Below are 23,249 nucleotides of genomic sequence, written 5' to 3'. Positions count from 1 at the left end.
TCACATTAATCTGAACCAAAGATCATGCCCTGTGACACTTAACCTTTTCAGCTCTGTACTAAAAGGTCCACCATATCTAGCAAGAAGAAACTATACCCTTTATATACCCTGGCCATTTTCTTGTTATCCACCCTGATGCCATCCATATACAAAACTTCACAACCTCCCATCCCTTCTTTAGCTTTGGAATATTGATCTGACCAACCCTCCCACTTAGACAGGGAATATCCATTTACTTCCTCATGGCTCCCATCATTCCTGTGAATTTTCACAACAAAATACTTCTCCCTGGCTATGATTCTCCTCTATTTCTCTCTATCCACTGAATGGGACATTGTTTAATGAGTACTTTTTTTCAGAAATTCGATTATGAAAATATGTACTTATCCAGAATCAGTTTTCTATGTTGTCTACTATGGTCAAGTATTTAGAAAGGGGAAAGACAGTTTACTAGCATGAGTGGGGATGATTGCAATATCTAGCAAATTTTGACTACTCCTGGATTAAACCAACTCCACAGCAGATATGGTGGAACCTATGAAAACTATGGTTAATTTCTTGCCTCCTGATGATGAATAGCTTTGCAAGTCACTACATTATTCTCAGTTTTCTTATCTGAAAAATAGGGATAATAAGAGAACCTGCCTCATTGGGCTTCCACTTCTATTTCAGATGATCACTGATTTAGGGCACCTTAGAAATCAACTTGTACAATTTCCCTCTATCCTTCTTTTGACGTTAAAAGAAAATAAGTCTCAGAAACATGGTAGGTCAAGGATTTGAATCTTTAGGGGTCCCAAGATGATGTCAAGGGTGGACCAGAATGCAATTTTAAGTTGTTAGGGCTTAGAACTGCAGTTAAGCTAAAAGCTTAAAACTGCACTAAGACTTGTGGGACACCATGAAAATAAAATGCTTTGTCAACTTTAAAGCCTATAGAAATAGAAATTAAAAGTATTGAGATGGATAGTGCATTGAAGAGAGTAAGTCTTGAGTTAGCAAGATGAGAATTAGGTCTCACCTCTGACACATATTGGTTGGGTGACCCTGGCAAATCACTTAACCTCTCAGTGCCCTAGGCATTTCTCTAATATTCTAATTTACAGAGCTGGCACAGATCTGCATTGGTTGAGCAAGTCTCCTCAAGAATGACCTTTCTCAAAAGAAGCTAAATCACAGGATGATCTAAAATTAAAAAATGGGAAAAAAAATTCTATTTCTCTGAAAATGTAGTCTATCTATGGAATGAGTCTACTCTTCTCTCTGGAGCACATAAAGGATTTTTCCGTGAATTCAAAGGCATATTTAATGTGATTAGTAGTTAACACTTATCTAACATCATTTCTTCTGTTTCATATCACACTTTCAGCTCCCTGTTCCCTCTTGATGGAGAAAGTTCCGATAATAATACTTGTGAGAGAGAACCTCTGAACGGAATTAAACACTGTTCTTTCCTCCTTATTTTTGCCAATTACTGTCATTTCTCTATCTACCCAACTATTAGACCTGTTACCTTTGACTTTCCTTGTAAGATAGTGCAGACAAGGGAAATTCTCCTGGGATTTTGTCTCCAAATAGGAAAAGGAAAGAAGGAAAGAAAATATTTATTTAAACCCCTACTATGTGCCAAGCAATGAATGAAGTGCTTTACAAATATTATTTCCTTGGATACTCACTAACAACCCTATGAGAATGCTATTATTAGCTCTATTTTAGAATTGAGGAAATTAAGGTAAACAGAGGTTAAATGACTTGCTCAGGTATCTGTCACCTTTGAATTCAGACCTGCCTTACTCCAGCCCCAGCACTCTATCCATTGTGTCACTGTTACTAACCTTTACTAAGGATAGAAAAATACAATATGTATCCATAAGAGCAAAGTGAATGAAGAGATGAAAGACTTACTGAGATAATTCTACTCCCAATCAATGTTCTTTTAAGGTTATTAAAAAACAAAATAACAAAACAATCGGTATAGAATTCAACTCTCTAAATTCACCAGAAAGATGCTAGGATTCTTATTTGCAAGCCCAAATATAAATAGATCACTGTGTTTGAAACAGATGGGCTCATGGATAGGTTTTGTCTTCAGAGGACAAGAGAGTGACATTGACAGGCATGTATCATACTTGTTTCTGCTTCTAAGGAGTTTGTTGACCATGGGCTTACTTACTAATAACTTGTCTAGATTTGTTTCAAATCCTGCTTATCAGCATTGGTATGTATACTATATACTTTCTTGATATAAACCCAGGATTACTAAAGGGAAATCATTTTACAACACACTCTTTGCATATATAAGGACCTTAATGCAAAGCAAATTTGTTTTATTTCAGTTGTCTCTATTAGATTTTGGTTTTAAATTGGTCCTGTATCAATTCCTTTGGTGGAGTTCTTATCTCTTTAAGCGACCTTGCAAGTTTCCCCTTTCTATACATTGTTTCCCTTGCCACCCCCCAAATCACTTAACAAAAGAAATTGAAGTTCCTAACTGATCTGGAAAATTCCAGCAAGGAAGGGGAACATTTCTGCAACCTAGGTATTAGGAATTTTCCTATAATAGAAGAGCCAGGGGCTAACTTCAAAGCTCAGTTGTATTATTAAGTGTTGCAATATTAAGTGTGTCTGGTTCTGAAACACTCTGAGATTGTGGCCATTAGCAAGGAAATGTTTCCTGAATTAGGAGTCATCTTATGTCATTCAGGAAGCAGATGGTGCTTCAGGAGCCATGGGATTGGAAGAACAGGTCTTAACCATGCTGTGAATTAAAAAGTATTTGTGAGAAATGACTGAAAAGGCTTGTCTTGAGAGTTTGGACATTTGCAGATGGCAAAAGTCATGAGAAAGGAGGTATTTCTTAGCTCAACAAAAGGCAGATAAAACAGATTATGAAATTTATAAAATTCACGTACATGGAAGGATATATATTAAAATGCTTATGATTGGTGCTAATATAGAACCTGAAGAAATCTGTTTGGACTCTTACCCCTATTTTATGGATTCACTGAAGGGTTCTTAAAGAAAGGTATTATTTCACTTCTCTTTTTTTCTTTCTTGATTGAATGTCAATCAGTTGATAAGAATTTATTAATCATTTACTATATGCCAGACACTATCCTAACGACTGGGATTTAAAGGTAATAAGATCATCCCTGCCCTCAATGATCTCCCAATCTAATGAGGGAAATAGCAAGTAAAACAAAAGTGTATAAATAATATAAGTACAGGATAAACAGTAAATTATCAACAAGGGGAAGGCACTAGATTTAAGAGAATTAGCAAGGGCTTCCTGTAGGTTGGATTTGAATGAAACCAGGGAAGGCAAGAAGCAAACATAAGGAAGAAGAGAATTCCAGGCAAGAGGGACATCTAGAGAAAATGCCCAGAGTTGAGAGATGGAGTGTCTCATTGTAGCAAGGATGCCAGTGTCCCCTCGATCAAAAATACTTGAGAAGGGGGAGTGATAAGGTGTACAAAGAATGGAAAAGAAAATATGTATGTTTAGGTACAAATACATTATGAAGGGCCTCAAATAACAATGAAAACATTTTGTATTTGATTTTAAAGGTCATAGGGAACCATTGGAATTTATTGATTCATGTGTGTGTGTGTGTGTGTGTGTGTGTGTGTGTGTGTGTGTGTAGGTGTATTTAAGACATGGTGAAACCTGGACTGCAGGGGAAAAAAAATCATTTTGGAATTTTCAGAATAATTCTTCTGATGTTGTGCCTCCCAATTTTTTAAAAGTTATATCAGCTCATTTGTTAAAAAATCATATCTACTTTCTTTTTATTGTGGTTTATAGAGAACAGCTTTTTGTGATATGTAAAAACTATAACTACTTAGGGAATGTATCTCATGTCAAATGGATAGGGACATTAACTCTAGTACCTAAAGGGTAAGGGAATGAGATCCATTCTTATACATACCTAAGACAACTGTGTTGAAGGAAACCATTTCTTTATCTTTGCCATCATTGTAAAAGGCCAGGTGCCATAGACCTACATCCAAATATTGTACAAACACAGCTTCATTCTGGACCAGTGTCTGGATGCTCCGGCGTTCCCGGGGAGACTCTACCACACTCCATTTCTCTTTGCCATCCAAGCGCCTCCATGAAGTCATACTGTTAGAAGAGAAGGAACTGCATGTGAAATAGATGGACCCCACACTTCTAATACTCTTCTTCCTTCTTCTCTGAAAACAATTAAATATGTTTGAATACCTACTATATGTCCAATACTATGGAGATGTGATGTTGCTGATGATGTTAATACTATCTGACATTTGTATAAAGTTTTAATGGTTTTCAAAGTATTTATATTTATATTTAAACAAAATAGTAACCTCAAGGAGGAATTTATAACCTTGTGGAAGATATAAAATGTTTAATTACCAACTAACAAAAAAGATCCAATAGTTCAAAACATGGAAAGAGCTATGTAAGTTGGAATGAGAGGAGAAAACTTAATGAAGAAATATGATTTGACCTAAGCTTTGACAATTGGATAGATTTATGATAGTAGAGGAGAAGAATAAGGTAATTCCAAATGGAAGAAAGACTATTCCACGTAGAAGAAAGAATGTGAGCAAAGGCATGAATGGAGAAATAAGTTTGGTATGTAGAGGAAACATATAGGCCACTGTGAGGAGAAGACATTGCATGCTGGCAAACAGTTAAACTTGCTGTGGAACTCAATAGGGTCATTGGGAATTCTTGACCAAATGAATGATATGATGAAAGGAATATTTTAGGAAGATGATTTTGATACTGTCAGACAGGATAGATTAGCAAGAAAGAAGATCATTCAGAAAAAGCATTGCAGTTATATAGAGATGAAGTAGATAAAGGTGTGGAGTAGAGCAATGGCATTGGGAATATAGATGGAAAGCATCAAAATTTGAGAGTTTGTCTGGGAAAGAAATTATAGAACTTGTGACACATTTTATAAATGAGATTCAGGAGAGGGAGGATCAAAGATCCTTGTTTCTAGCTGGGGAGTTAGGAAGTAAGTGCTATAGGCTATAATAAAGCAGCCTTCTGACCACCATACTGTATCATTTAATATCAAAGACATGTTGAAGCATTTAAGGGAACATTTTAAGCATTCCAATTTTTGAATTTTTTAATTAATGCAAATTCCCACTATGGGATTAATTAATTTCTCTCCCTACTCCCTTTGTTCCCCAAAGTGAGTATTAGTCCAGGGATGTTTATGGAGTTCAACCCCAAATCTTTTTGGAAACTTCCTAGGCAAGGTAAATAAAGTAAGAATGGGGTTTGCTCTCTTGTTTTAGTGGGTCAACGAGAAATAGTTTTGCCTCAGGAAGGGACATTTTATCTACAAAGAGTGAAAGTTATATATATGTTTAATTTCTTCTTTGTTAATTGATTATTAGTCATGACTGAAGGTGGGAGGCTGGATTTTAAGACCTGAGATAAGTGACCTAAAACAATAATAACAACAATAATAATAATAACTATAATAACAATGATGAGGATGATAGCTAGCACTTATATAGACCTACTTTGTGCTAGACACTCTGCTGTGCAATTTACAAATATCTTACTTATCCTCCTAACAGTCCTAGAAGGTTGTTGCTATTATCTCCATTTTACAGTTGTGGCAAAGATGCTGCTTTCTCAGACTAGAAAGACATTTTTTCCTAAATAAATGTCTTAAGATTCTACTGAAGAAATTACATTTCCATAAATTATTTTTAGCTAGAAAAATCAAAAATCACTTCATTGATGCCAAAGTAGGAAAGGACTTAATTTTTTGGGTCTCAAACATCACCCCTATTAGGGAACTTGTAAAGAACGAGATTACTCTATGATTGGGTTGACCAGCCAAGGACCATGAAAATCACTTTAGATACAGGGAATACCCAGTCCTTAACTAATCAAATCACTTTTAGGGAAAAATTCAAGACATAGACATTTTGCTGGACATTGGAAAAAAAAATATGTGCGTGTGTGTGTGTGTGTGTGTGTGTGTGTGTGTAATATGAATAGATAGATATTGTCCTTCATTCTCGAAGAGGACCAAAATATCATTATTATGTTAGAATTAAGTTACAATGTGTCTGACTGGGGCTGATCAGCCCAATTTGAGTTCAGAATATCCTGCCACAGGTCTGACACAAATAGTCCATATGAACATTTAGGATGATTTCTCTAACTTTGCACATCTCTTGTTTCTTCTGGCTAATTTAATTCTGCTTTGCTCACAGAGCATAGCACCTTCTCTGATGAGGTAGTTCATCTGGCTCCTTAAAGTCCTTTCCTTTGTTGATGCAGAAGACAGGTTACCTGAATGAATTTTTTTTTTTTTTGAAACAAACATGATTTCATCACTGTCATTTCGCAGTGGAATTCTTAACAAAAGGATATCTATTTCATATGACTCAACTCAGGGGATCCTTTAAAGCTGTCCTTTTTCTTGTCTCCCCAAAAGTCATATTCTTATGGTTTATTTTTCTTTCTAGAGTATATATCAACCTAGGACATGATGCATTCTCAGAATGTTTTATAATATTAACAGATGTTTCTCGCTAAAGACATGAAGATATACATTTCCCCTTCAAATTCCAATTTATCTCATAAATAATCACAGAACATCCACAGTGCAATGAGACATAGGACAAATAATCATACTTAGATTTTGGGGAAGGGATAGGAATTCCTGAAGACTCAATGGTTTAGACCAGAGAACCATCAAGTTTGCATTTGAGCAACTGGAATTTGAAGACTGGAAGCACTTGGTTTACTTGGGAACCACTTGGTTCAAGAGAGGCCATGCACTCTAGAATTGTTAAGTTTTAAGTTAAGTTTCAGCCTGACCAGCTGGCTTGGCAGACATGGTTAGACTTGGCTAACTTTAGAAGGAGGCCACATTCCAGTGACCCATTTTTTTGGCCAGCATCACTTCTTTATGTAATGATATTATAGATGGATAATTCAATGATAGAAAAACAGTAACATCTGGCTGTGCTTCTCCTGGACCCAACTTCAGCAAACTCAGAGCATAGAATAGATACAAGCCCTGGAAACCGTACTATATTTGGCTTAATAAGAAAGTTACTGCACTTTATCTCCATACTGTCTAATAACAAAAGTAGCTTATAAGACACACAGTTCCTTTCCCAAAGAGGAAAGGGTTTATTATAGCTGGCTTCATGGCTGTTCAGGGCAGCCTACAATTCTCTTTACTTCGATACACAGAATGAGTGGGGAGAGTGATAATAAATAAAACAAACGACCAAAAAACCCCCCTACCCTCTTTGCTTTGGTTTCTCCACTCTTTGAAAACATGTTAGCATGCTATGTGAAGTCCATGCTTCAGAATCATCAGTCAGTCATTCACAAAGTGGCATTAAATGCAACTTTTACAGGAGCTCAAGAGGCAAAGAAACAAACCACTGAAAATATTTGACTGATCCAATTATAATTCCCTCTTCCTCTTGGCAGAGACTATGAAGGAGTTGTAATGAAGAAAACTTAGTGGTTTGGGGAAGGAGTTAAAGTATAGCAGAGAGGCACACACAATACTACTCATTTTTTCCCCTGGAAGATAAGTTGTCAATCTTTTTCAGTATATTGTATTCTTGCCTCAGGGATGATCCCTGGAACCTATACAAACACATACCTGCCAAGGAGGGCAGGGTTAAAGACAGACTTATTACCCTTTGGGAAGATGTTGTTATTGGGTCCAAGACCCTTAGAAAAAGGGGGAAAATAACTTTATTGCTACTTGGAAGGTCTGTTCACTAAGGGTTGACATGGAAAAGGAAAGCAATAAAAGCTGACATTTCTCTCTGACGGCATGCTGCTCTCCTCTCCTGGTGCTGGCAGCCTCCTCTGCCTCCTCTATGTCTGATGTTGCTTCTACCTCAGATGGCAGGGCAAACGCAGCAGTTGGTAGGATTGAAGGGAAACAGCATGCACAAGTGAGGGTTGCTTGAAGCCACATTAGCCACAGGGTCTCTGGTCTCATCCAGTGATCGTGGGAGTGACTTAGCAAGAGCAGGTCACTCAAAGGAGCCTGTACATATCTTTCTGCTTCCAGCAATGCCCGTGGCAAAGTGCACCAGGAATCCTCCTCATTAAAGCTAAGCACAATTTCTTTTCTCTCTTTCAAAGAGAGGAAGTACTAGTCCAAGGTACAGGAAAGACAACCTCTTCAGTACCACGGCCAGCTCCTCGGCAGGTGTCTTGCCCTTCCATCACTGTGGCCTCCTGTGGCAGTTACAAGACTTCACATCCTGACCAGTCTTCAATCTCCATATTTCACTGCAAGATGCCATTTGGGCACAGCTGCAAAGGATTGTTCTGGATACTCACCCTCCAGGTTCGAGAGGAAGATCATAAATTTGTGTCAAGGAATTTATCTTTACGTTTCTTAGTTATAACAACTTGCTTGTCACTCATTGTGCCAGTCACGTAGAGGAACACAAAACAGACCAAAGAGAGAGGAATAAACACTGACATCTTTTAAAAAAAGACTGGCTTGTACTCCAACATTTGCACCATTTCCCCCCTCTTTGGGTGTGACTACACTGGTAGAATTCTTTGCTGTATTCTTTCATTATGTCCCCTTTTGTAGGAGCAAAGAGCAATATCCTCAGCCTTGCAGAGAACAGCTGCCAATTTACCTGTGTGGTTGGCCTGATTTAGTTCTAAAATCCATTGAAAATGCCACTTTCTAGAAAGCAGACAAAAAGCCACTAGGCACATGCTCAAAATGAGAACAGCTCAAAACATCTCGATGCTTGGCCACATTTCCTTTCCATTTAATAATGTGCTTTTGTGTTGGGTTTGCAGACAAGGTCGTGAAAGTGGGACAGATGAACACAGGAATGCATATACCAGCACTTCCAGAATCCTTCACCTATAACCATCTGGCATTACTCAGTCTTTGCCTGGGTAAGTCAATCCTAAGAGATAAAGCTTTGTCCTCAATTTTAAGCAACAATCAAAATAAGGCATTGCCTCAAGTTAGAACACAACAGCTATACGACAGAAACACAGTGTCTCAGAGTCAGAAAAGCGACGTAGACATCACAAAGGAGACATGTACCATGCTTAACAGGAGGGATTTCTCTTATTCACATTTCAGTTCTCCCCACAAGGTCACTAGGTAATTGTGTTGTCCATCTGATTAAACCCAGAGTAATGCAGGAAGAGATTTCTCTGAAGACCAGATGAGTCACCTGACTATGGCATACCCGGTCTGGGTCAGTGAAGCTAATAACAGTCTCAAGGCCATCCCAAAATGTAGATCTGTTCTACCGCAAGGCCGGCTAAATCAATACTTCACCTCTTGTTGCCTTGCCTATGTGATTCTTTATTTACTGCACGTTCTCATCTAATTGTCTTTATCCAATGGTTTATCAAAAATGTCACATCTGGCTCCATGCCATTCCAGAATCAATAGGAGTGTCTCGTGTGGGCTAGATGTAAAAATAAATCAAATGCATCCCTGAGAATAGGGGAACAAACCGTGAAGGCTTCCAGCCACAGAATGAATGCCTGGGTGCATGGAAGAATAGAACCATTGTGGATAGTAATTCTGCTCTCAGAGTGTGACCTGGACCCTTGCATTTGAAAAGTTTGAATAGTTTCTCAACTTATGTCTGTCTTTTGTTTTTATGCTCTGGTTTCCTCCACATGATCACTTTGGGAACTTTGTATCTTCATAGGCCTTAATGGACTGAAATCTCAACATAGAAATGCCTATGACTCTCATATAACCTGGTAGTTTAGTCAAGAAAATATAAATAAGGTTCATTATTCTACACTGACTTTACACATATAACATCCTGTTTGCTATCACTTAAGATTCAAAGGCAATAACATTTGCCTTTTGGAGAAGGCAAATTCAAGTTTCTTCCTTAAGAGGCAGTGTGTTATAGTGAAAAGCTGGAATTGTTGGATTGTGAAGAGCTAGAAGGAGCCACAGAGGCCACAGAATTCAACCTCCTCCTTTTATTGTTATAGAAACTGAGTCACAGGTAGGATAAGGTCTAAGATCATGTAGATAGTGTGAGTCACAGGAGATAGATTCCAATCCTTGCTCTGCTTTTATTATCAATACAAGCTTGTTTGACTTCTCAAAGCCTGATTTTCCTCTTCAGTTACACAAAGGGATTAGATTGGAAAAACTCTCTTTTAGTTCTAAGCCTACGATCCCTTGCTCTCCTCCTCAATAAACTTGCACTTGAGTCTTTCAAAAGAAAACACTAGAAAAAGCCCTTCTATCTTGGATTTTGCTGCTTAGTAACTAGGCGTGTGGACACATGCTAATTTGTACTGACTGCTGTGGGTACCCTTAGACACCACCAACAAATACAAAGGACCTTGGGAGGGATGTCTGCTTTTCATGGCACTTTACATCTACTTCTGTAGAAATTGAGGCTTTTAGAGATTTCACAAAATCTCTTTAGCCTAACCTATGTTAGGTCCCAGAGTGTCAATAAAGACTTGAGATTGTGTTTGTAAAACTATCCTCTTTTAAAAATGAGATTAAATATCTCATTAGTGAATTCTGTGAATTAGTATTTGATGTGATATACAAACTGACAGCAAAACAAACACATGTATTCCCTTCCCATTTTAACTTGCAGGGCACCACCCCATCATGCTAAACACTAAACTGAAGTGTAAGGAGGTTGGGGAGGGTGTGGAAAAGAAAGAGAGAGAGAGAAGTAGTTTCTGACTTGATAATTACTCAAGTCAGACTCCACTAAGGCAGAATTAGGAGCAGTAGCAGCAGCAGGCCAGCACTAAGGTTTCAGGGATATTTAAGAATCAAATGAACATCTAAGTTGCTGGGTAATTCAAATCATTTACATTTAGAATTGAACACATGAGCAGATTTACTTGCAAAGAAGTGAACAAGGAAGGGAAAAAAAGGAAGAAAAAAAGGAAACATAAAGAGATACACCCATTTCCCAACAAAGTATTAAATTGGAGATATAAACCAGGGCTAGCAAAAGTTGATGGGCACAGATAAAGATATTTGCTCAATTCATTGTATCTTTATTCTATTTATTCTTAATATACTGTGTTTTTAAACTCAGTCTTTATTAATACGATAAAATTTATGGTCCCTTAATATTTTCCTTTTTATTTTTAAAAGCTTGTTTTTTTTTGTTTTTTTTGTTTTTACACATTAAACATATAACCTAGAAGCACATCTTAGCTTGATGCGCTCAAGAATTTCTTTTCCTATTTCATCCACCATTCAAACTTACATTGCTGTTTCAGCTCTTCCAGTTTTGAGATGCATGCTCACTAAAAACAAAACAAAAGAAAAGAAAAAAAACCTACAAGGTTACCTCTGAAAGGTATAGGACTCACTGGTACATCAACTTGAGTGACTAAACTAGGCATTTTTTAATATTTGCTAAACAGTAATCCTGAGAAGGTGAAGTCCCAGCAGGGTTCCCAGGCGGTAACTGCATCTTGTTGTCTCCGGTTAATCATGTACCTAATTTGCTGATTATTGACTTGTTCTCACAAAGGATTTTACCCAGCTTGACATATCAGTAGCGATCAGTGATGAACTGTCAAGTGAACTCACTCATTGTTTTAACCACCCAAGTTCTTAACTTACAGTAACAGCTTATGGGTTTTCTATCTATGCTCAGCACATAGCCAGGTCATATTGGTTCTAATATTTGAAACTGGTCTGAGAATTTTTGAGAGGTCTGTGATTCACTTAGAAACATGAAACACTAGGCTACACTCATTCAGGAATTAAGGGGCCGCTTAGGTAGATAACTCCTAAATCTAGATTTGGAAAGAGGGAGCAGGTATTTGGATCTCAGCTCTGTAACTTACAACCTATATGACCCTAGGTATGGTGCTTAGCCTCTCAGCTTCAGTTTCCTCATTTGTATAATCCTGAGATTCTTTCTTTTTAAATATATGATTCTATAATACTATCTATTTTTCAAGTACTAGCCCAAATGCTGCCTCCTCCATGAAGTTTTCCTTAGTTACCTTCAGGTGGAAATGAATTTTCCTTCCTATAAACCTCTCAGGTGCTCTTATACACTTCACTTTCAGCATTAAAGCTAAAAAATTGCTATGCTGTAATGTACAAGATAATAGAGTACAAATTCCATGAGGGTAGAAAATCATATTCCTTCTAAGATCTTATTCAATATTTTAAACCTAATTCATGGTTGGTAGTTCAAAGAATGATCAGCTCATATTGATATCTTAAGAAGATTCATTTTTTGATAGTGATGAGTTTTATCTATGTGTATTTGAGAAAATACCATATAATTTATATTATTTTCTAAGTGTCTGGCTATATACAAGATATAGTAAGAACAACCAGTATTTTGAAGTTGCAGTTGAGATGCACTTTACTGAAAATATAGGGACAGCTAGTTGATGTAGTAGATAGAGCACCAGCTCTATCAGGAGAACATTAGATCAAATCTGGTCTCAGACACTTAACACTTCCTGGCTGTGTGACCCTAGGCAAGACCCAAGGCACCCCCAAATGCCTAAGCCAAAAAAAAAAAAAAAAGAAAGAAAGAAAAGAAAAAATGCTTCCTAAATTTTGGGATTAGAACTAGAGACCACTTGAACAGGGAGCCATGCCAGAGATTTCCTAGTCCAGTGACTCACGTCACAGAGAAGAAAACTAAGGCTTAGAAAGAGGGACTTGTACAATCCCACAAAGTGAGGAAGAGACTATTATAATTATAACTCAACTCTCCATATTCAGTCCTAGCATGTAAATAGTATGTACCAGATGTGATCCAGGACAGTTTAATGTTTCAGTAGCATTCTGATAAAGGAGGGATCCCAGGATCTGGAACTTGTTGAGATCACGAGCAGTTTTTCCAGTATCTGGGAATGCACAGTTGCCATGGCTTTTTCCACTTTTCATTCAATTTCCTTCATCTCCTTCTATAAAGCTCTGGTATTGGAAGAAGGAGATGAGTATGGTGACTTGGTTTCCCAAGAAGTCCAGGGGATTAGGATCCTCCTCTGAATTTTCTCCATTGGTGTGTCTCTCCTCTGCCAGAGGAGAGCTTCTTTTCAGCAGATTCTACTTCCTATCACAGTCAGTGTGCTTTTTGTCCTCCTTCCCAACCCCCCTGGAATCACTCTCATTGTAACAACTGCAGCTGACTATAGTTGAGTAAAGGAAAAATCAACTTTATTTTTGCCTCCTTTTACACCTCTGGTCATTATTTTCTGTGGCTCAGGCAACAGTACATGAATTTGGTTAATTCAGACAGGAAAGAAAAACCATTAAAATTTTAAATTTTAGAAGAGTACTATTTTGTCAATTTTTACAACCTTAGCTTCATAGTATAGTGCAATGATAATGGATTAAGAACCAGTTGGGAAGATCCTTTTTTATCTAAGAATATAAAGCTGAAAAGGTTAGTTAAATTTTTTTTTTTTAGGATACAAGAGAAAGGTTTGATTAAAAAGAGCTAGTGCTTTACAAACTTTGTGATTTTAAAATAAAATTTGTTAATTACAAATATAAGTGTAGCTAAGTTACAATTTCTTTAGTTTGTTTGATGAACAAAAATAATGTCCTTTATGAACTGAGTATTAAATAAATGTTGACCTTAAAATGAAACATAAACCCTTGAATATTCCGGAAGCAGATCCTAATGACATATGTGGCATATGCCTAGGTTGGAAGATCTTTGTTCTTTCCAATATCCCACTATTCACATTCTGTAGCTGAGAATCCAAAGTTTGAGAGATTTAAGGTAACTCTTCACTACTGAGAATACTTGTATAAAGATGCTTGATAGTTTAAGCAAACCATCTGATATAACCTACTCACAAGAAGTGCATGCTCCCTCTGTCCCCCATCTCTTTGTCTGTCTGTCTGTCTCTCTCTCTCTCTGTCTCTGTCTCTCTGTCTCTTTGTCTCTCTCTGTCTTTCTGTATCTCACTCTCCATCTGTCTTTCTGTCTATCTCTTTTTTCTCTTTCTGTCTCTCTGTTTGTCTCTATCTCTCTGTCCTCTCTCTCTCTTTCTCTTCCTCTACCTCTTTCTCTCTTTTTCTTTCTGTTTCTGTGTCTCTCTCTGTTCTCTTTTTCTCCATCTCTCTCCTCTATTTTTTCTCTCTCTGTCAGTCTCTCTTTTTCCTCATCTTTCTCTCCCTCTCTCTTCTGTTTTTCTGTCTCTCTCCATCTCTCTCCCTCTTCTTCTTCTCCCCTCCCCCCCTCTCATACACACACACACACACACACACACACACACACACACACACACACACACACACACACGACTACTTTAAATGAGTCACCTTGGAGAGAATGCCAATCCTTAAAATGTTTACATACTCTGACAGAATGTGCCAATCACAATGAGAAATCCTATAATGGCTCCAGTCGTGAGTGACTTAGCTATCCCTGGAAAGGACTATCTATTGTAGGACATGCGACACCTACGTTGAAGGGCTGTTGTGAGGATCAAATGAGAGAATAATTGTGATTCACTTACCATAGTGTCTGGCATGTAGTAAGTGCTTTGTAAATGTTAGTTATAATTATCATCATCAGCATTGTCATTAGTAGCAGTGATAGAAAGGCAATGAAGAAATGTTGAAGTCTTTTATTTACTTGGGTTGATTTTTCTATTTATTTGTTCTTTCATGATAATTTATTTATTTTATAAAACTATCCCTTATGCTACACATCTTAAATGTTTTTGAGCATCATAGTCCAACATTTGGCTGATTCCAATCAATCAAAAGTCAATTTATTATTTTGCATGTTTTTATGATGCATCTGTAACATATCAGGCATTGTGCTCAAATCCATAATATTAATTAATCGTTTTAGATAACTCTATTTCAAACTGGCAGCCAAAGCTAAACACAAACTAGTGTTAGCATTCACTGAATAAACATTTCTTGAGTATTTCTTATGTAGAAAGTGGTGTGAAGACATGGTACATGTTCAGTTTCAATATATACAGCTATTTCTACTTAAAACATACTCGAGGCTGTCTCTAGAAGATAGTTATTTCACAATTATCCCTTGAATAATGTTCTCCAAGGCACCCTGTCTTTCTTGTTCCACCCTCTATTTCTCTTATATACATTCAGTAAATATTGAAATTTGTTTATATTATCTCCTCTGATATCATGTAAGTTCTTTGAGGGCAAGGATTGGTTCATTTTTTTTGTTTCTATTTTCCTGGCACCTTGCAGAGTGCTCATGGATATATAACAAAGGGTTAAGGATTGGCTGATTGATTGATAACAAGAAAATGAGAAAAAATTGAGTAGGCTACAATTTCATATATCTCTAAGTATTTCAGACAGTCAGTGTTTTATCTTTTTCTCTGCATGCATGCAAGAAGGAAACAAGCATCTATTAAGCACTGAATATGTGCCAAGTACTATGCTAAATACTTTACAAATATCTCATTTTATCTATAAAATAACTCTGGGAAGTGAGTGCTATTCTTATCCCCATTTTACAGTTGAGAGAACTGAGGCAGATAATGGCTAAATTCTTTGCTAAGAATCACACAGTTAGTAGGCATGTGAGGCAAAATGTACTCTCAGAAGCTCTAACTCCAGGCACAGGGGATGCTGAACAAGCTACACTCTGTACCTACAACAGTCTGGGTGAACAAATGGCTTCTCTGTCAAACTCCTTTCATCTACTATGCTTGAAGGAATGAAAGACTCAAGTCCCAATGTTGGTCTTCCTTTAGTCTTCCACAAGGCCTCAGAGGCATATCTACGCCTCCCTGAGTGGTACAAGAAGATTATTTCACTAGTGAAAATACTCCAGTGTGTTTCTCTGGAATAACTGGAACCAAAAAATGTAAGATACTTCCTCCAAACTGAATAATTTGCAGAGGCTCCTTTTCAAACAAAGAAACAAACAAACAATCCCCCTCCATCCCTGTATTTCTAAGTAGTGATTCCTTTTTTTTTTTTTTTTTTTTTAATGCTTTAAAGTTTACAAAATGCTTTGCTCACAACAACCCATGAGGTTCCCCTGCCTAAGGGATGTCTCACAGATGTGCCTCCCTCCTTAGCTTCTCTCTCCATAGGGCAGATGAGATTATGTAGAATGAGTTTGACTCAGTAATTCTACCTTATTTATCCCTGCCTACAGCAAATGCTGTTCAAGGTAATATAAAATCTACGCATTCCCATCTGCTGAAAAATAAAACATAGTCCTTGCACTGATCCTCCCAGCCTCCAAAAGTCTAAATTCCTTAAATGGCGTTTGCTACATGCACACTTTTCTGACAGGTTTTGAAATCTTCTTTTGACTTGATCATGATAGGTTGATGAGATATATTTTTTCTCCTCTCTAAATGCATGTGTTTTCTAAATCCTCTTTATTTTGTGCCCACTGGCTTCATGAGTTAGCATGGAAAGGAAACACCATATGCTTTTTCTTAGATTCACTACATTTCTTCTTGTAAGCATAGTTCAGTAGTGCTAATATGCCTCTAAGATAGAGCCACTGGAAGATTTCCCTTTCCCTCCTCCACCAATATGGGATTAAAGCAATAATGACAGAGACAATAAAACCCAGTCTAATCACTTCATCCCTAATACTTTAGATGGAGCCCATCTCCAACAGAAATTCTCTCAAAAACAATAAAAGAATTAGGAAAAATCAAGTAGAGGAGAAGCACCCAGAAATATAAGGGCTAAATTTTGCCTGATGTCATCCTGACATTTTAATCTGCCACAGAATATATGTGACATTTGAAAGACTTAACCTGATAGCCCAAGGGATAACCCACAGGTCTAGAAAAACTGACTCTCTTAACAAGGATGTTAACTTTTTCTTTTATTCCTATCAAGCATTTTCATACCTGGGCATGAGATGGTGGAAGTCCTCTTCTTATATACACGCCAAAAAGAGCATCCTTCCCGAGGGATATGTTGAATTTTAAGAACTGAGGCTGACTGATGTGAATCTGAGATCTCCAGAACACCCCTGGAGGTACTTCTTGGGTGACCCGTCTTCCTACCTCAGCTTCCCCGCTATCTATGCTGCTGTTTTTTGGAGTCCAGGGCCCTGAAAAACAAGAAGATGCATCAAGTGGGTGACATATTTCATGCATATATTGGGTCTGAATTTCTGTTTAATTATATGCCAAAATTTTTTAAATACTTAAACTCACAAAAACTTTTTTCTTTAAATTAAAGCTTAATTTTTGTTTTTTGGGTTTTTGTTGTTGTTGTTTTTAATAACAAAGCTATAAATTCATACCTTAGGGCATCTGGAATCTTGGCACACTATTTTTTTTTTTTTTAATTCTGTGATTGCTCTTTGCTGATCAAATATAATAAGAGCAGAGAGTCAGATAAGTACATGTAAAGCTGCTTGTGCGCCTTCCAGCCACCCTGAATGTGACTGGGATGTAAAAATTATCAACAGGGAAGGGGTAATATTAATGTGGCATTGAATTTAATTCTTCTAGACTTTAATTATTCCTCTTACACACCAAAAACAAGTTCAATACAGTCTTTGACATTTTGTTAAATAAAATAACAACCCCACCAAACTAAAATATGTGCAAAAGGAAAATACCTCAATGGAAAACGTAATGTTTTCACCACATGGCTGGTCTCCTATTTATTGATCTTAGAAAAAGGGCATGGAGACCTAGAAGGATTAACAAGTTCTCCCTCATTTGTCCTGATACCTTCATCTGGCACATAGTAAATGCTATATTATTATCACCATCACCATCATCATTATAACAACCAAAGGTTGGTATAAAAAATGCTGTAGCACTATCCACTTACCAGCATTCAACATGTAGTAGGAGGTTTCTTCAACAAACTCTCTATCCCTTCCCAGAATATTATCAGAAATCCTGGAGAGGATTTCTTAGTAGCAAGGAACAATCACTTCCTCACCCTAACCCCACATAACCCATATTCTCTCAGTGACTGACATCTTTTGGAATTTGAACTCTGAAGGAAAAATAGAGACCTGTAGGTAATTCCCAGTCTTAATACAGGGATAAAAGTAATTAACTAAAAATTCACATGATACCTACACTAGGAAGATTGCACTTAGAAAAGGTATAAATAAGGAATCCCTTCTATTGCCTTCATTAGGAAACATGCTGAAAAAGATGAATGCCATTTAGGTGGGACCTGGAAGCAGGAAGCCTTATCTTTCTGAGTTCAAATCTGGTTTCAGATGTGTAGGCAAGTCACTTAAACCTGTTTGCCTCAATTTTCTTATCTGTAAAATGGAGAAGGGGAAATGGCAAACCACTGCTGTATCATTGCCAAGAAAACCCCAAATGTGGTCATAAAACGTCAGATATACCTAAAAAAGATTGAAAAGGAAAAGGAAAAGAAAAGACTTTTGGAAAGACTTGCTTCAAAAAAAATTGGAGGAAATTGCAGATTATTCTTGGAAGTGGTAACCTGTTTATGATACTTTAGTAGGATCAAGCTAGTAAGGCATATGTCCTCTATATTGGACAACAGTTCAATTCCTATTAGCAAATTACGTCCATTTTGCTCACCACTCACAACTCTGATTCAGGGCTTCCATTCATTTGGATACCAATCTCATTCAGGCCATGATTACTTCTTCCTCTGATAATTGCAGTGTTACCTAACTGTTCTCCTTACTTCCAGTTTCTCTTCCCTTTATGATTCATCTTCCACACAGCTGGTAAAATAATTTTCTTAGAAAACAGAACATGCAACTCCCCTGCTCAAAAATCCTCAGTGACTCTTTATTGCCTCTAGAAATAAATGCAAACTGTTGAGTGTGACAGTTTAAGCTTTGCACAGCCTTGCATCAGCTTACCTCTCCAGTATTATGTCATATAACTTCCCTTTGTGGATACAATCTTCCATCCCAACTTCCCTTCTTGCTGCTTTCTGAATTTTATATTCCATCTTTTATTTCTGTGCCACTTACATACATGTTGTTGTTGTTACCACTAATAATAATACCAGAATTTATATAGGTTTAAAGTTGGTGAATTGGTAGGGACTATTTTGATCTCCACTTTACAGATGGAGAAAATCAGGCAGAGTGTAGTTAAATGACTTGGCCAGCAAGTATCTGAGGTCAGATTTGCTCAAACTTCAGTAGCCTATCTACTCTACCCCCTCTATGTTCCTAAGAATTTGGACCTCAAGTTTGAAGTGACCTCACAAATGAATCTCTTGTTTTACAGATGAGAATTTCTAGGTTCCTTCAAGGGTTGGCTCAGGTGCAGCCTTCTATGGCAAGTCTTGTCTAATCTCAGGGGTTGTCAGTGGCCTTATCTATTTGCAAGTTATATCTTCATATAGAATAGAAGCTTCTTGAAGACAAAGATTATTTTTTATTTTTGTTTTTTGAATCCTCAGATACTAGACCAAAATAGGTACTTGATAAATATTTATTGGGTGAATAAGAAACTGTAAAATCTTAAAAGAAAACAACATAATCAGTTAATACACCTGTTCTTAAGCTGCCTTTCAGGGAATTTGTGAACTTGGGTAGGAAAAGATTACATCTCTATTTTCACTAACTTCTAAGTGAAATTTAGCATTTCCTTCAATTATGAATGTATGGAACAGAGATTATTTGGAGGAGGATTTGGGACAGCAGACTGATTAAAAATTCCTGGATTAGTGGGTGAGTCTTGTTTAAAGAAGGCAAAGAATATATGCAAAAGACATTTAGAATGGAAATGATCATATTTTTCCTCATAACCCACAAAAGGGCCAAATAAGGCCAGAGGGAATTAAAATCAAGCAGAAGGATGATATCAGAATGTGTCTGAAGTGAAACTTGAGCCCAGGTTTTCCTGGCATGGAGAGCCCTTCATGTCTCTTCATATGGAAAAATTTTTTATTAAAATTATATTTGTATTTGTCCTTTTATATTCCTGGAGATACAAGCCCTTTGAGAGTTCTTTCTTTGTTGGTACCTAGCACTATGCTTGGCACATAGTACATGCTTCATAAATACTTATTGATAGAAAAGTATTTCACCTTTATATTTCATTAAAATGGGCTTTTCCCTCATTTCTGATAGGCTTTCAGATGTTTCAGATCTGGAGTGGAACAGGATGTTAAGAGAGAGAGCTAGAGAAACAGAGACTAAGATAGAAACAGAGACAGAGACATACAGAGATAGAAACAGAGAGAAAGAGATGAACAGAGGAAGAGGGAGGGACAGAAAGAGAGGGAAGAAGGGAGACAGAAGGAAAGAGGAAAAAATCAGGTTAGGAGAAAGAAATGAGGGAAGGAGAGAGAGTAGAAAGGGGAAGAGAGGAGAGGATGGACAGAGAGAGAGAGAGAGAGAGAGAGAGAGAGAGAGAGAGAGAGAGAGAGAGAGAGAGAGAGAGAGAGAGAGAGAGAGAGAGAGAGAGAGAGAGAAGAGAGAGAGAGAGAGACAAAGACAGAGAGAGAGAAGAGAGAGAGAGAAGAGAGAGAGAGAGAGAGAGAGAGAGAGAGAGAGAGAGAGAGAGAGAGAGAGAGAGAGAGAGAGAGAGAGAGAGAGAAACAAGAAAATGAGATCAAACAAGTCGAGCTACAAGAGAAATATACTGGATTATGATAATGTCAAGCCAAATGCCAGTGCTGTGGGCTGAGAGAGAAAGAGTCAACCTCCCTAGGAGCTGCTGCTTAGGGAAAAAAAATCAGATGAATCCCTAGTGTCAAAACACTGCTTACTTTTTAGACAGTAATGTTATCCCATCCTATTTTAATTTATTTCAACTTTGGAAAAGTTTTGCTCTGATCAGGCCTCTTTCTACCCAATATAGCTATTTTAACTTAGCTTCTCTTGGATATTATATTATATTATCTGTGTTGATCAATATCTAGAAAGAAAAATATACATGGCATTAATCTAGAAAAATCAGGTCACTGAAATTCTCAATGCTCCAAGCAACTAGAAAATAAGCAATGTTTCACTTAACCAATCAACATTTACTAATTATCTACTAGGTACTAGATACTGTGCTAAGCTTTGGGGATACAAAAAGGCAAAAGATAGGTGCTCAAAGAGCTTTCAATCTAAAGTTCTATCATTATTGTAATCCTGTATATTTCTTTTTTAGTTCCATTTGTTATTGGTGCAGGAAATTCCTCTAGAGAAAATTCTTTTCCCAGTGCAGATTAGCAATTGCTCTCTAAATCAGTCTTAGAGTTGTTGCCTGGGGTACTGGGAGGTTAAGTAATAATAATAATAATAATCACTAACATTTAAGTAATGCTTGCTATGTATTCAGCACTATACAAGATGTCTCATAATTATTATTATTTTATTTCATTCTCATAACCAAGCAGGATAAGTGCTATTATTATCTTCATTTGAGAGAGAAGGAAACTGAGGCAAACAGAAGTCAAGTGACTTATGTCTGGGGATGGATTTGAATTCAAGTCTTCCTGGTGAAGTGATGTGGCTAGTGTCACAGAACCTGTACATGTCAACTTATGGAATCTGAATTTAGGTCTTCTTGATTCTAAGGCCTCCTTCCTATCTACAATACCATATTACCATTTAAATAATAATAATCATCAGGAATGTTGTCATTTACATAGTACTTTGAAATTTCAAAACAATTTATTTGCATTATCACATTAATCCTCATGAAAAATTTGAAAGTCAGATACTATAGGAATTAAATTCATCATTTCAGATGAATAAACTAATCAGGATAGTTATGATATTTGTCCTCGATGGTCACATAGATTATAAATATCTGAGACAGAATTTGAAACCAGATATTTCTGATTCCATGCCCAGTACTGTTGTCTATTACACTGTATTCCATCTCAGTGACAGGCCTTCCTGGGTTACTGAGGAATCTATGTTTTAGTTTCCCTACTTATAATTAATCTGCTAATCAAAAGGGATTAACTACCCATATTGTGCCAGGCAATGTGCTAAGCAAGGAGGATGCAAATACATAAAGTTAGATAAAAACCAGTCCTGACCAACAAGAAATCTACACTGCAATGGAGGAGAAAATTATATAAAACATGTAAGATACATGCAAAGTAACTGCAAAATAATTTTAGAGGCTTGAAGAAAATGTGGAAATTAAGAGGTAGAGGTAAAAGAATAACATAGCTGGCTGAGAGGATAATTAATGTAAAGGTATGGAAACAGATGGAACAGAGGAATAATAATAATAATAATGTGAATAATGATAATTCTAGCACTTATATAGTGATTTAATATTTACAAAGCACTTCACATATAATATAGCATCTTATCCTTTGGGATAAGACTGTGAGGCACTATTATTATCTCCATTTTACACTGAAGAAACTGAGACACAGAGAGGTTATGTTACTTTCCCGGGATCACACAGCCAATAAGTATCTAAATCTAGATTGAATTCAGGTTTTCCTGACTGCAGGTCTAGTGCTTGATCTATTTTACCACATACCAGCAAATAGGCCCATAGAGGGGGCATTGTGAAGAATTATGAAATCATGTGGTCAAAGGAGTTGGGGATATTTAAGTTGGAAAAGAGAAGGCTAAGGAAGGGATATGATGGCTGCCCTTTAAGGACTTTTCACACAGAAGGATTATATTTGTTTTGTGTGGTTCCAAAAGACTGAATGAGAAGAAATTGATTAAATTTGCAAAGAAGCAAATTCCATCCTGAATTCTAACAATCTCAGCTATCCTGGAGTGGAACAGGTTGCTTTGGAGGGCTGTGGTTTCCTCTTTAATGGAAATCTTTAAGCAAAGGCTTTGTATATTGGAGTCCCATCCCTTTCTTGGATCCCAGTTCCACATCACCAATTGTCTTACTGGATATATCAAACTGGATAACCCAGAAGCCTTCAAATCCACATGCCTAAAACTTTCTTCCAAATTTCCCTATTTCTTTTCAAGGTACCACCATTCTTCTAGTATCCCTGATCAGTAAGCTTAGAGCTATTTTTGATGCCTCTTTCCCCATCACATATCTGTAATTGCCAAATCTTGCATTTTGTACCTGTTCAAAATATCTTATATCCAACTCTTTCTCTCAACTCACAAAAGTGTAACCTTAGCATTCAGGTTCTTATTACCTGTTACCCAATTGTAAGAGCTTCCTAAACTGGTCTTCCTGCTTCAAATGTCTAACCCCTAGCTAGGTGGAAGAGCTGTTTCCCTTAAGTTCAGATATGACTATGGCATTTTCTTACTCAATAAATAGGTAATCAGCTATTGCTGCTAAAAGAAAATATAACCTACTCTGGCTTTTAAAGTCCTTCATAGACTATCCCCATTTTGCCTTT

The 23,249-nt window shown here is 37.0% G+C and overlaps 1 protein-coding gene across 1 annotated transcript in view; it reads right to left on the bottom strand.

Moving 5' to 3' along the window:
- Window positions 1-23,249, bottom strand: part of TENM2 (teneurin transmembrane protein 2) — a 985,642-nt gene that overhangs the window by 144,699 nt on the left and 817,694 nt on the right. Inside the window, 3 exon segments of the mRNA XM_074292010.1 lie at window positions 3,930-4,110; window positions 4,112-4,126; window positions 16,847-17,052. Coding sequence (XP_074148111.1) covers window positions 3,930-4,110; window positions 4,112-4,126; window positions 16,847-17,052 — 402 coding nt within the window.

Source organism: Sminthopsis crassicaudata, chromosome 2 (assembly GCF_048593235.1).
Source record: "Sminthopsis crassicaudata isolate SCR6 chromosome 2, ASM4859323v1, whole genome shotgun sequence".
Lineage (NCBI taxonomy): Eukaryota > Metazoa > Chordata > Mammalia > Dasyuromorphia > Dasyuridae > Sminthopsis > Sminthopsis crassicaudata.
Note: the sequence above shows the minus strand (reverse complement) of the source record. Positions and strands in the feature narration are given on the sequence as shown.